The sequence below is a fragment of the Theobroma cacao genome, chromosome 6 (assembly GCF_000208745.1).
Source record: "Theobroma cacao cultivar B97-61/B2 chromosome 6, Criollo_cocoa_genome_V2, whole genome shotgun sequence".
Lineage (NCBI taxonomy): Eukaryota > Viridiplantae > Streptophyta > Magnoliopsida > Malvales > Malvaceae > Theobroma > Theobroma cacao.
The window spans coordinates 16009181-16021209 of record NC_030855.1 but is presented as its reverse complement, the minus strand read 5'-3'; the positions used below and the strand labels follow the sequence as shown (position 1 = coordinate 16021209).

The window sequence follows — 12029 nt, the reverse complement described above, 5'->3', positions numbered from 1 at the left end:
AACTTTTTATAAATTTATAATTAAAACTTAAACCTTTATTTTAATTTATTTTAATTTTTCTTTTTTCTTTTAATTTTAAATTTATTTTAATCTAGTGAGAGAAGGAGGGAGGTAGTCAGGTAGAGAGAAAGAAATTGTAAAAAATAAATAAATTGTATTTTATATAGTATAGTAATTCTTAAAATTAATGAAAGGTATTTTTATCCATTACTTTTTTTTATTCTATTCCTTGCCTTTTGAAATAGCCAATACCAAGAGAGGTCTTGATATTGGCTATATTCCCTATCTCCCTGAATGGCCATTCCTGAGAATAGTCATTCCTTCTAACCAAATATGGTGTTAAACAAGGATTACAAATAGGAAGAGAATGAAATAGCCACTCCCCCAACCAAGCATGCTGTAAGTATTTAAGTTGTGAATGGACAGAAATGAGTAACATCTAGTTGGTCAACAGAATGCAGCATAGCTTGCAAGAAGTCTAGAGTGCAGTAATGGGGGAAGATGTTGCAATTCGATGGTCAGCTTACATTTGGTTATGAAAGAAAGACAAATTTGGCAGTTTCACTGTTAAAAGGGGCATCACTGGCTTTTCCTCTAACCCACCGCTGGTTGGAGACGCAAAGCCAATTGGTCCAATTTTTTATGGTGTATTATGAGTGCAATGGGATCAACCATGTGATTGCAGAAGAAGCTAACACGTGGGCATAGCATGATTGGCCCAATTGCTGATAGCACTCAGTTCTCACCAGCAGACCCTCACAGAGTGTTTGCCTCAAATGCACTTTTTGGTTGAAAACATAGGCCTGTTTGACATTATGTTTGACGCTAGAAACAAACATCTAAGGCCCACATAACGCTAAACTGGATCTAAGGGGATGAGACTTCTGGTAGAGATCTTAACTTCGAGCCTTAGTGCTGTCTTGTACCCAATATAATAATAATAATAATAATAACTAAAAAAAAAAGGATTAAGAGGGTCATCTACATGAGCACCATTTATTTGGTTTCAAACATCTTCAAGGCTGTACAAATCATTGATGCAAAAGATTGAAATTTGACAGTATTTCACTAAAATATAGTTATTTAGGCAGGGAAAAGAATATTTTGCACTTTTGCTCAAGATTATTGCAATAAAATCCCAAATTAAACATATAAGGTATGCTAAATATTGTTACAACTATAAAAATAAATAAATAATTCATGCGAAATGACATCAGGTTGGGGGATACCAAAAATCAGATTTTCTGAACTCATATGACAAGCTTTTATCTCCATACCTTTCACAAAATATGGTTCCAGATTCAGGCACTGATCTTAAACTAATTTGAGATTAAGGGCTCACTTAATCAAGTTGAGATAGTAGAGTACAAGCTAGAGTAGTAATGAGCCGAACTCAAATTATAACCGACATACTTGTCATCAATAAATTATAATATATTACTACACATGAAGCACATATAAGCTTCAAAGAATAATTTTGGTGAAATTCTAAATTCTTCCAAAAGCACAGCAGTTAATTTTTAATTTATAATGGCACAATTAATTCTTCGCATAGGATGATAGTTAAAAAAAAAAACCATAAGGGAAGGTACTCACTTGAATGTATGCGTCCATATAAGAATCTTTCACCTTTCCAGAATTCCAAAGGTCTTGACCTGATCCTAGTGCTCCGTCTCCTCCCTTCAGCATTATATGTTGTACCAGAACCTAGAAAGTAAAAATACACGAAGTCATTCCAACAAAATTACTGAAGAAGTTCAAAGATGCAAGCTGAATTCTTGGTATTAGTAACACCTGCAAGGCTTTGTCTCCGAGAAAGTGCTTTCCTCATTCGTTCATTGCGTGGATGTGGTTTTGTTTTGCCCTTGTCGTGTTGCTAAAGAGACAAATTAGAAAGTAGAAAAACAAACATTAAAACCTTGACAATTTTTCAAAAGGAATGTAAACCAAAAACAGGCATGAGTCTTATTTCTTTTTCTTCACTAAAAACTAAACTAGTTCACCAAAATACAGAGTGATGTATAGCAAAATGACTCAATTCATAGGTTTATAGACATAGACTAATTAAATATGAAGGGACTCCAGACAGTAACTAAAGCATGCAAAGTCATACAAACATCTACTAAAAACTACCATTAATCCACAACCTTGTAACATTTTTTATCGAAAATGACACCATAAGCCATAGCAGTAAGTAACATGTAATATCCTTGAACACATTGCAAATTTTCACAGTAACCCAGATACCCTTGGATTCAAAAAGAGTTACATACACATAGTTTGATTTTAGAAGGTGAAGTGCATCCAGGACTTACAAATCAAGTTTCAGGCTTTACCTTTCTCACATTAAAGTAAAAGCAACACAATTTGCTCCATGGTGGTTTCAAACATTTTCAATTGTTTTATTTATTTTCTTCAAAACCAAGAGTTAGACTAATCAGCCTAACTCTAGATTGGCATGATTTGAGACAATGATAATTCCTAGACAATATAGTGGACCAAACTATTTCTCAACTCGTAAATATAGCTAAGAACATGTCAACTGTCAATTTTGATTATTATATCATGAACTAATGGCAGGCAACTGAATTCAACACATTTCCAATATACGGGGTAAAGGAGCAGTGGTAGGAAAGACAATAAAAACTATTCTATGATAGTTGAGGTGAAATGCACTAGCCACATGTATCTCCCCTGTTGCAGTCCCTTATTCCCTTCAGTTACCTAGTAGCTAAGTTACTTGTTGAAAAAGGTGGTGGGGGGTGATTTGTTATTATTTGCAATCACTGTTTTACATAATAAAACGTGGCAAGCATACCTTTGTAATATATATGTCCAAAAAGAACATAAAAACCACAGATTCTATGCTTTGAGAAGCAGTCCTATTTCATTGCCATAAAATCAACCTTTGTGGTGCAAAATTCTAAAAGATTATTAACTAACAGAAAACCTTTTGAGTTGATATCAATAATATGTTATATGAGCTCTTGCTGCATTGAGAGAGAGAGTAGACCAGAAAATGCAAGTTTGGGAAAATTAAGCCAAATCAGAGAAAAAAAAAATCAATGTTTGGAAAACACAGAGCTAATAGTATAGCTTCTATATATAAGCCCAGAAAAGCACTACAGAACTCCCTAATCATGAATGTTGACTGCCATACTAAATGGAAAAAAATAAGCATGAAGATAAATAATCATGGAAAGTACAAACCCCATGCAGCTCCTGACCACTTTCTGCGGTTTTCATAGATCCATCCATTGTGCAGTCCTCAACCATAGCAGGATTAGATTCATCTGTTAGGGGAAGGGAAATGTGCACAAAGAAAACTAATAAATTGAACCATCAAAAGCACATTAATGACTTGAGGTAAATCTGGTTCATGATGCGCTAGGTCCAAGGCAACTGAAAGCAGAAAGTTATAATTTACTATGTAGGAATGTCACATTTCAAATCCAATCACAATAAATTTAGAAATGATATTTCAATGATAATCTATTTAAAGCATAATAGCAGGTCAAAGATTAACTCATATTTTTGTTATACTTCAAAAGCAGAAATTACCGCCTGAAATTTCTTAGGACTATAACATGAAATTTCTTTTCTGATTTATAACAAACACAACCAACCATGAACCACATATGTTGAAATGATTAGCTAAATGGGTATATCCAATACAAATTTGTATCTTTGATGTTATTTGACTATTCAAGGGTACAAAGGAGTTAATCTTCACTAGTTATACAGGCTAAAGCATGAATTTTAATAAAAGACCCATTTAACAAGAATGAGCAAGGGTTCCAAGGAGTTGCCAAAAGGTCAGCACGAAAGTTTGTAAGGCAATAGGACAAGGATCATAAAATTCTACATCTTGCAACAGCGATATGAAGATCTCTTTGTGGAAGTAACCCTCTAGGACATTCAACTGCTAAGACCTTATGACCTTTAATGCATTAGCAATTTAGCATAAGCAATAAGCCTTAACTGCAGACTGTCAACTGAAATGCATAACTTTCTAGAGGCATTAGCATTATTATGAGCAACTATCATGTGAACTGAAGTTAATCAAGGGCATTTATACTATTCATTCAATGTAAGTTTTAAGCACAGAAAGTCAGTGAGGAATACATGTTATTTGGACAGCTCACTAGTTCTATTATAAGATATTGGCATGATGCTGCTATCTAAAATTCAGAGTGTAAAAGTACTCCCCCTTCCACCACAGAGTCAATTTTTGCAGTTAGACCACAAAGTGTTATCACATTACAATGGGCGACTTAAAGTTTATTCGAACAGATAGCACCCAAGAGAGACACAGACAGAGAGAACTACCAATTCAACTGAAGAGGAATAAAAAGTGCTAAAAGATCTTTAATAGAGTCGTAGACAAAGTTATTATTATCGTACAATACGTGATATGTATCACAATGTATAACATCATACGATACGTCACGATACTAGTAAAAAATGATACGTATCTATAACTGTATCGCATTTGGTCAAATATCAAAAGAGGATCATACGATACATGATACATATCTTACAATACGGGGACGAATCGTACGATACAATCGATACACTTTTTTACAAGCATGATTCTAATTAATTATTAAAAATTTTATTTTTTTTATTATTTTTTTGAGTTGAAACATGAAAAATTATATTTTATGAGTTTCAATCTTTAGATTTTAAACAAAAAAAATGCTAAAAAAATTGAATTCCCTTTTAATTTTAACATGATAATTGTTTTTATTTTTTAATTAATAAATTAATATAAAAGATATATATTTCATTTAAAAATCTATATTATAAAGGAATATGTTAAAAGTTTAAATTAAAAAAATAATCATCTTTTCAATTTATATCTTATAATCTTCAATTCTATTAAAAAATATAATATTTTTCAATTTTTTCTTTATTTTACATGTATAAATGTTATTTATAATTAATTTTAAAATTTTTTACCGTATCTTACGATACGATACGATACACGATACTCGATAGTAAAAGCAAGATTTCGATACACGATACATATCTCGATTTAACAACTATAGTCGTAGATGAGGAACCAAAAAGTTCATGCTGCTAACCACCAATTTCCTAGCTAGTCAGATGAGGAACCATTTGTAAACATACAACTAATGAAGCATCTGAAAGCAATTTAACCTTATGACCTGTTTCGACCTGTATGCTGAAAAAATAAGAACAATCTTTATCCTACCAAATGGAATCTGATCGTAAAAGGGGAAGAGGGAGGTAGTTTTTCAATGGCTTAAAAGGTTAATACTGCACCAGGAGGAACCCAAAAAAATCATTACAACTGAGTCACTGAATGATTCAAATTGTTGCCCAACAAACTTACTCCAGGCATGCAACTAACACAAGAGAGCAACAAGCCATTTTGGGTTTCAGGGAATCTTCGCAGAATAAATGTTATTTGTGCAATCTTTCTACCAATTAGTACCTCTATGTGAGAGAGGGAGAGAGGGGGGGTGGAGAGGATGGGCTACAACATCAAATACTAGCATAACATGGATTTCATATCTGATTAAAGTGTGAGAACCAAGCAACAAGTGGCAAGTCCATGTATAATTCAGCATAGCAACCAGCAAAAATATACTGGGGGGGGGAGTTTCTTACAGAGAGAGAAAGGGTGGATTCAAATCTTTTCCCTTTCACATAATCAGATAAAAGCTGATCATCATCAATTCATCATAATTATTGAAAGAAATCATAAGACTATTTAAAGGATCATAAGCATCTAGCTAGGCATGCCAAAAGTTGAGAATTAGCTTGCCTCTAATTATTCCTTGACCATTAAGTAATGGTAATTTGTTACCACATCCAACCTAAAACTAATTGACCAAAAAGGAGAAGAAAAACCTAAATGTAAAGCAACTGAAAACTGTCATATAGGATATAATGCCACTTAACATTCTCCCTCGGGTGTAGCCCAATAGAACTTAGAAAAATCAGCCCATTTTGTGGAGTACAAAAAGCCCAAGCTCAATTGATGTGGGATATGACCCATTTAAAATATGCTAAATAAATGGAAACCAAGAAGAATGAATGTTTGACTCTTTCAGAATATATGAAAGATCCCAAAGTACTAATTAAAATTCTGGGAGTTACTCTATTTAGGTATTTGCCAAAGAAATCCCAGATGATTTCTCATTTTTTTTTTTTTTGTACTTTTGCTCCTCTCCTCTAGTAGACGTATGGGATAAATGGAGAAGAGGCTAATAAGGAAGAAAATTTCTTTCCAGTTTGGAAAAATCATAAAACATCTTTGAAAACCAATCACTAAGCTACTTCAGGCAACCACTAAATGAAAGAGAAAAAAATAAACTTGTAACTGAGGCATTTTAATTACAGTCATTTGCATCCCCATCCGACAAGAATATCTCATGGCTAACAAAGAAAATAATCATACCAGGCTCTCTCTGAATGATATGTGAGTTATCAATGGTTGGGCCTTCCACATTAAGTTGGGTCTGAGCAGAAGCAACTGCTTCCATTGGTATATCTTCCACCTGCATTTTGTCACGATACCTCAGAGTATAACATTCAGTAGCAAAGATTTCCACTAAACTGCGAATGACTAGTTGTTGAAAAGTCAAGAGGAAAACTCACCCTTACACTGAATTCATTTAGTTTGATTGTATGACTATCTGCATCATCTTCAGGCCTAATTATACTGTTACTCTCTAAGTCAGCCAGAGATCCACTTGAGACAACAGGACTACCAGAATTAAACCTCCTTGCATTATCATTTACAAATTTGTCAAACAGACCAGCAAAATCTCTTCCATTGAGCTCGGAACTTGCATTAGCAGCTTCAGTTTGATTTGCTTCTAATATTGAAGACCTCAACATGTGAGACATGTTCAGTTCCTTTTCCATATCAACCTGACTAGATTGTTTATTGATACCATGAACAAGAGATGCATTTCTCCCTGGTGATTGGTCAATATTATCAGTTGAAAATGGGTGACTTGGGGAATCTGACTGCGAAATTTGATTCTTTTGTAATAATATTGAAGCCAGCGGATTTCTTGGAGGAGTAGGAGAAGCTGAATGATGAGCTGAACTTTCAGCCTGTTGTTGCAGTGTTCTACTATTGTTGTTGTGAGACCCGCTTAGTTCCTTTTGTGTATCAACCTGACCAGATTGTTTACTAATACTTCCAATAGGAGAAGCATTTCTCACTGGCAATCGGTCAATATCATCAGTTGAAAACGGATCACTTAGTACATCTGACTGCAGCATCTGTTTCTTCAGCAATGATATCGAAGCCAATGGACTTCTTGGTGGAGTGCAAGAAGCTAAATGATGAACTGAACTTTCTGCCTGTCGTTTTGGTGTTCTTTTACTGATCCCTTTCATCAAACTTCGTATGTCTGATACGGAATTTCGAGGTTTGGCCAAGCTTTCTCTAGAAGCCTTCAAATCAATCCTCCGAATATCTTGCATGTCAGGAAGGCATATTTTCTCCAGATTAATAGGTTTGATCTGCAAGCGCTCCTGTAAAAGACTGACTGCCTCATCCTTATCATAATTACTGGTAAGCAAATGATCCAGAAGTTCATTAACCTTCTTCTCAGCATTGGTCGCTAAGCCTAGAGATAATATAACATTATGTTATCATACACATAGTGGGGGAAATTTTGCAACATTATGAAAACAAACATAAATGAAAACCAAGTCATATAGCAGGTTAATTTTAGAGAAGATATCAAAAATGGGAGAGCAAGGACGAAATAGAGTAACAACAACTTAGGACAAATCAACCTTTCTAGACTCACCAGACAACTCTTTCTCTTGTAATTCAACATTTGGGTCAGATTCTTCTTGTTGCGAGCAGCCAAGTGGACTGAGAATTTCCTCTTCAAAGTTTTCTACAGGGGACATAGCAGTAGAATAGCGATGTTTGTACTTAACTGATCTCCTGAACATAAAATCATAAGGTTATGTTATATATATACATACGGAAAGGTAAAATAACAACAAAAATGAATACAATAGAAAACTGATGACAGAAAACATTGATCAGACCGCAATATTCCAGGGCGACGAGGCCGTGCAGCCATGGACTGAATATTTTGATCCAAATCCATCAGAACACCATCTGTCTGTTTCTGTATTTCTCTTTTGGCATCTACAAAACAATACAAACGCGCAGAGAAAAGCTAAGGTCATACAAATAATTGCAGATTAAATTTCCCAACAAAAAAAGGGAAAAAGAAAGCAATCGAGCAGCAAACTTACTTTCAGCCCTTTCAAAAGCGGTAAAAAATTCTTCCGGATCTTTCAATTTATCGATGTCTAAACTCAGTCCTAAACTCACAGTAGGCTGACTATGAAAAATTAAAGAAGTAAAATTAAATTCAACTAACAATTTACAGCAAAAAAAAAAAGGACAACGCAAATTAAAAAGAAAATAAATTAATTTCAAATAACTTGACCTTGAGTTAGGTTTCAAAGAAAAACGAGCTCGTTTACGGCCCAAAGCCGGTCGTCGTTCTCGAAGATTTTCCATAACTTCAGCATCAGAGCTTGACGTATCCAAGTTCACGAGTTCTGAACTATCATCTACAATTGCTTTGGCTTGCTCTAGAAGCTTATTAGGACTGTGTAATGGCTGGAAAAAAAAAAACATTAAAACAAAATAATTGAACTAAACTTAGTATTTGCTATCGTATAAAAGAACCGTAACCGTAAGGTAAATTTAAAGGGAAATGAAATAAAATTAAAGAGAGAGAGCAACCATGGATTTGAGGAAGTGGTGGGAGTGCTGAAGATCGTCGGGGTCGTAAGGTCGAGGAGGGTTTGGAAGGGAAGCGAAGGTTCGAGCAAAGAGCGAGAGACCAGTATAGCCCTCCAGCGGATCTGGAGCGAGAGTTTGTAGAGGCATTTCTTTCTGTTTTGATGGGGTCAGATTGGGATCATTCATTCATTGCCTCATCGAAATCCTGAGAGTAGGGCTGGAGCCTGGTAGGGGAGTTTCTAATTCGAAAAAGGGGAACTGAGCGGGAGCGGATTCGGTTTAGGGGCTGCAAAACTAGAAGAATTTCCACTTCTGTCCTGTACTGATTTTTTTTTTCTTTTTTGCAAATGTATCCCTTCATTTACAGCTATTCTCACTTTAGTAACTTTTTTTATTATTTAGATAAACTCTCAAAAAGTTTTTTGTATTGTAAAAAAATATTTTTCACTATCATTAATCTTCATTAAAAAAACTTATCGTGTCAGTCATAAATTCATCAATTATACAAAGCATCCAAACCTTAATTTTTAATATTAAAAATATTATTTATAAATAATAAAATAACTAAAAATAATAAAACTTATCATCCTATACATAATTAATCATTTTAAAAATATTTAATCTAAATTTTAAAAATAATATAATTAATCATCTTACAAAAATTATCCTACATAATAAAAGAATCTTACATATTTAATTAAAATCAACTTCTTTCATTACCCAAGTAGCCAAGTTATGCATATATCACCTTACATAACTAAAGAGTGATAAGTGACAAAACAATAGTTTTCTATAATCTTCATTGGACTTGTCATAATGCACTAGCCCGGCTCAATCCACTTTAAGTTGAAAAAATATGGATTGGGTTGAGTCAACTCATTTTTTAAATGGGTTGTCAAAATCCCAACCTAGCTCACCCCTTGCCAGCCCATGGGGTGGGCTGGCAAAACTCATTTTTTTCAAAAAAATTATTTTTACAAATTTACCTAACAAACTCCCTATTAATAAAATTGTTTCATAATTTAATCCATAAATTGAATAATAAAAATATGTTAAAACAAATAAACTACACTAAACATAAATAAGAAAATCAATTGCACTAAGCATAAATAAAGTTTCAATCATTAACATAAACTACAATCCCCTCAATATAAATACATAACCAAATAAATAGAAACTTTAAGACTCATTTATGTCTTTCTCAATCCTCATCCTCAAGCAAAACATTTTAATCTTGTTTAGACAGCAATAATGTTTCAAGGTCTGAATCATTATCATACAATATTCATTGTCATAAAAGAAAAAGAGATAGTGAGTTTCAATCTTAGCTAAAATTATTACTTTGACAAGCAAAAATTAAAGATATTAAAATATATAAAATAAACAATACCATCGGTAACTAAAGAAAAGCCATGCAACTAATTTTTCGTGCAAACAAGCATTTGAACATTTTCGTGGCAGAGGGAACTTCTAAACTTGGTGAGAACATGGCCACCAATACTAAAAGTAGACTCTGATGCTACCATAGTAATCAGAATGTTCAATACATCTCGTGCCATAATAGAAAGATTAAAAAAACGCTTACTATTGTCCTTCCAATAACTAAGCACATCTCATAATCAAGCTTTACCTCATCTAAATAACCATCCAACTCAGATTTTTCAGCAATAGAAATTGTTTCATTTTGAAACATTTTGAACTCCTACAATTTTTAAATACTTAAACAAAAAAAAAAGCAATTATCAGAACATAAGTAAATGAACATAAATTCTTATGTAATAAAATGTTATAAAGATATAAAACTTATATTAAAGATCTTTGATCCTTTAGGTTTAGTTCTCCCTCCGATTTGCTTAAGCAAATTACTCATTGAGTAAAAAGAATTACTTGATGATGCACAAGTGTTGCTTGCATATTCTTCAAAGAGCTTGTACAACTTTGTCTTCACATTTTCTAACTTTCCATGACAAGTAGAAGTGTCAATCTTAGAATAGCAAAATTTTAAAAAATCAAGCTTCAAATTTGGATCAAGAATAGCACCTAAGTATTTGACTCATTGGTTGATGCATAATCCCCCTGTTTAAATAACAAGGTTCGAATCCCCTCCTCCCCCAATTATAAAAAAAAAAAAAAAAACCTTGGGTCAAGAATAGCTTCAAATGCAAGCACTACACTATAATCTTTCCAGTACTTGTCAAATTTCATTTTCATCATTCGAAACATATCTTTAATAACCTCATCCTCACTATGCAAATTCTCATTCAAAATGAATTCAATTTTCCAAACTTGAATGAAATACAAGTTGGAAGTTGGATAAGATGAACCAGATATCAAGTTTGTGGTCTCATAAAAAGGCTCCAAGAATTCACAAATTATCATTGTTCTCCCCCATTTCTCATCGGATGGATTATATTTATAAGTTATATCAACAAATTGGAGACTAGCAAAAGCTTTTTGATATTTGATTGCACGATCAAGCATCAAATATGTTGAATTCCATCTAGTTGACACATCTAAACGCAACCCAACACCTACATCAATGCCAACTTGTTGAACACATTCTTGAAGCTTTTTCATCCTCCCATCCACTGCCTTTACATATTTCACACTCTCCTTAATTTTAAATAATGCTTCATTGGTTGCTTTCCAGCCCTCTTGAACAATAAGATTTAATATATGAGCACAACAATGCACATGAAAATATTTACCATCACAAATCAAGCTATTTTGCAAATGAAGGTGGCCTTTCAAGACAGCTTGCATGAAATACCCCATACTTTGATATGGTGATAAATAAAGTTGATCGAATGCAAATTGAGGTCAATTAAAATATTTAGAAGTGATAAAAGACGAAAGGAGTAGTTTAGGATAAAATATTCCGCAAGTGAGAAAATAATAATAAAAAAATAATAATTTTATCGGAGGAGAATTTGTGAGATAAAAGGCGATTTGGAAGTCAATTGAGGCATAATAAGGTATTTTGGGTACCAAGGAGACAAGATAAAATTTTTAGAATAAAATAATATTAAAATATTAATATTTAGCCGGATGTCGAAATCAGTCATCAAGAAGGATCATATGGTTGATCCAAGTGGAGGAGAAGATGACAAGCCCGACTTTATAAAAATATTTATCATGACATACATGTGATGGATAGCATGTTTGCATGCTAGGAGAGTCCCGAAAAATTTACAAAAGTCGGTATTGTACGTAGGGGTACAATAAAGTTGATTTAAGCCTCGAACTAGATTAAATAGAGAATTTA

General features: G+C 33.4%; 1 protein-coding gene across 1 annotated transcript in view; it reads right to left on the bottom strand.

The window, feature by feature from the left end:
• Nucleotides 1-9050, bottom strand: part of LOC18595865 — an 11806-nt gene extending 2756 nt beyond the window's left edge. Inside the window, exons 1-10 of the mRNA XM_018123971.1 lie at nt 8765-9050; nt 8463-8638; nt 8266-8354; nt 8053-8155; nt 7803-7945; nt 6631-7616; nt 6431-6530; nt 3211-3293; nt 1795-1876; nt 1597-1707 (exon numbers count right to left, since the gene is read on the bottom strand). Of these exons, the coding sequence (XP_017979460.1) occupies nt 1597-1707; nt 1795-1876; nt 3211-3293; nt 6431-6530; nt 6631-7616; nt 7803-7945; nt 8053-8155; nt 8266-8354; nt 8463-8638; nt 8765-8950 (2059 nt within the window). The 5' untranslated portion in view covers nt 8951-9050. The remainder of the gene's footprint in view (nt 1-1596; nt 1708-1794; nt 1877-3210; nt 3294-6430; nt 6531-6630; nt 7617-7802; nt 7946-8052; nt 8156-8265; nt 8355-8462; nt 8639-8764) is intronic.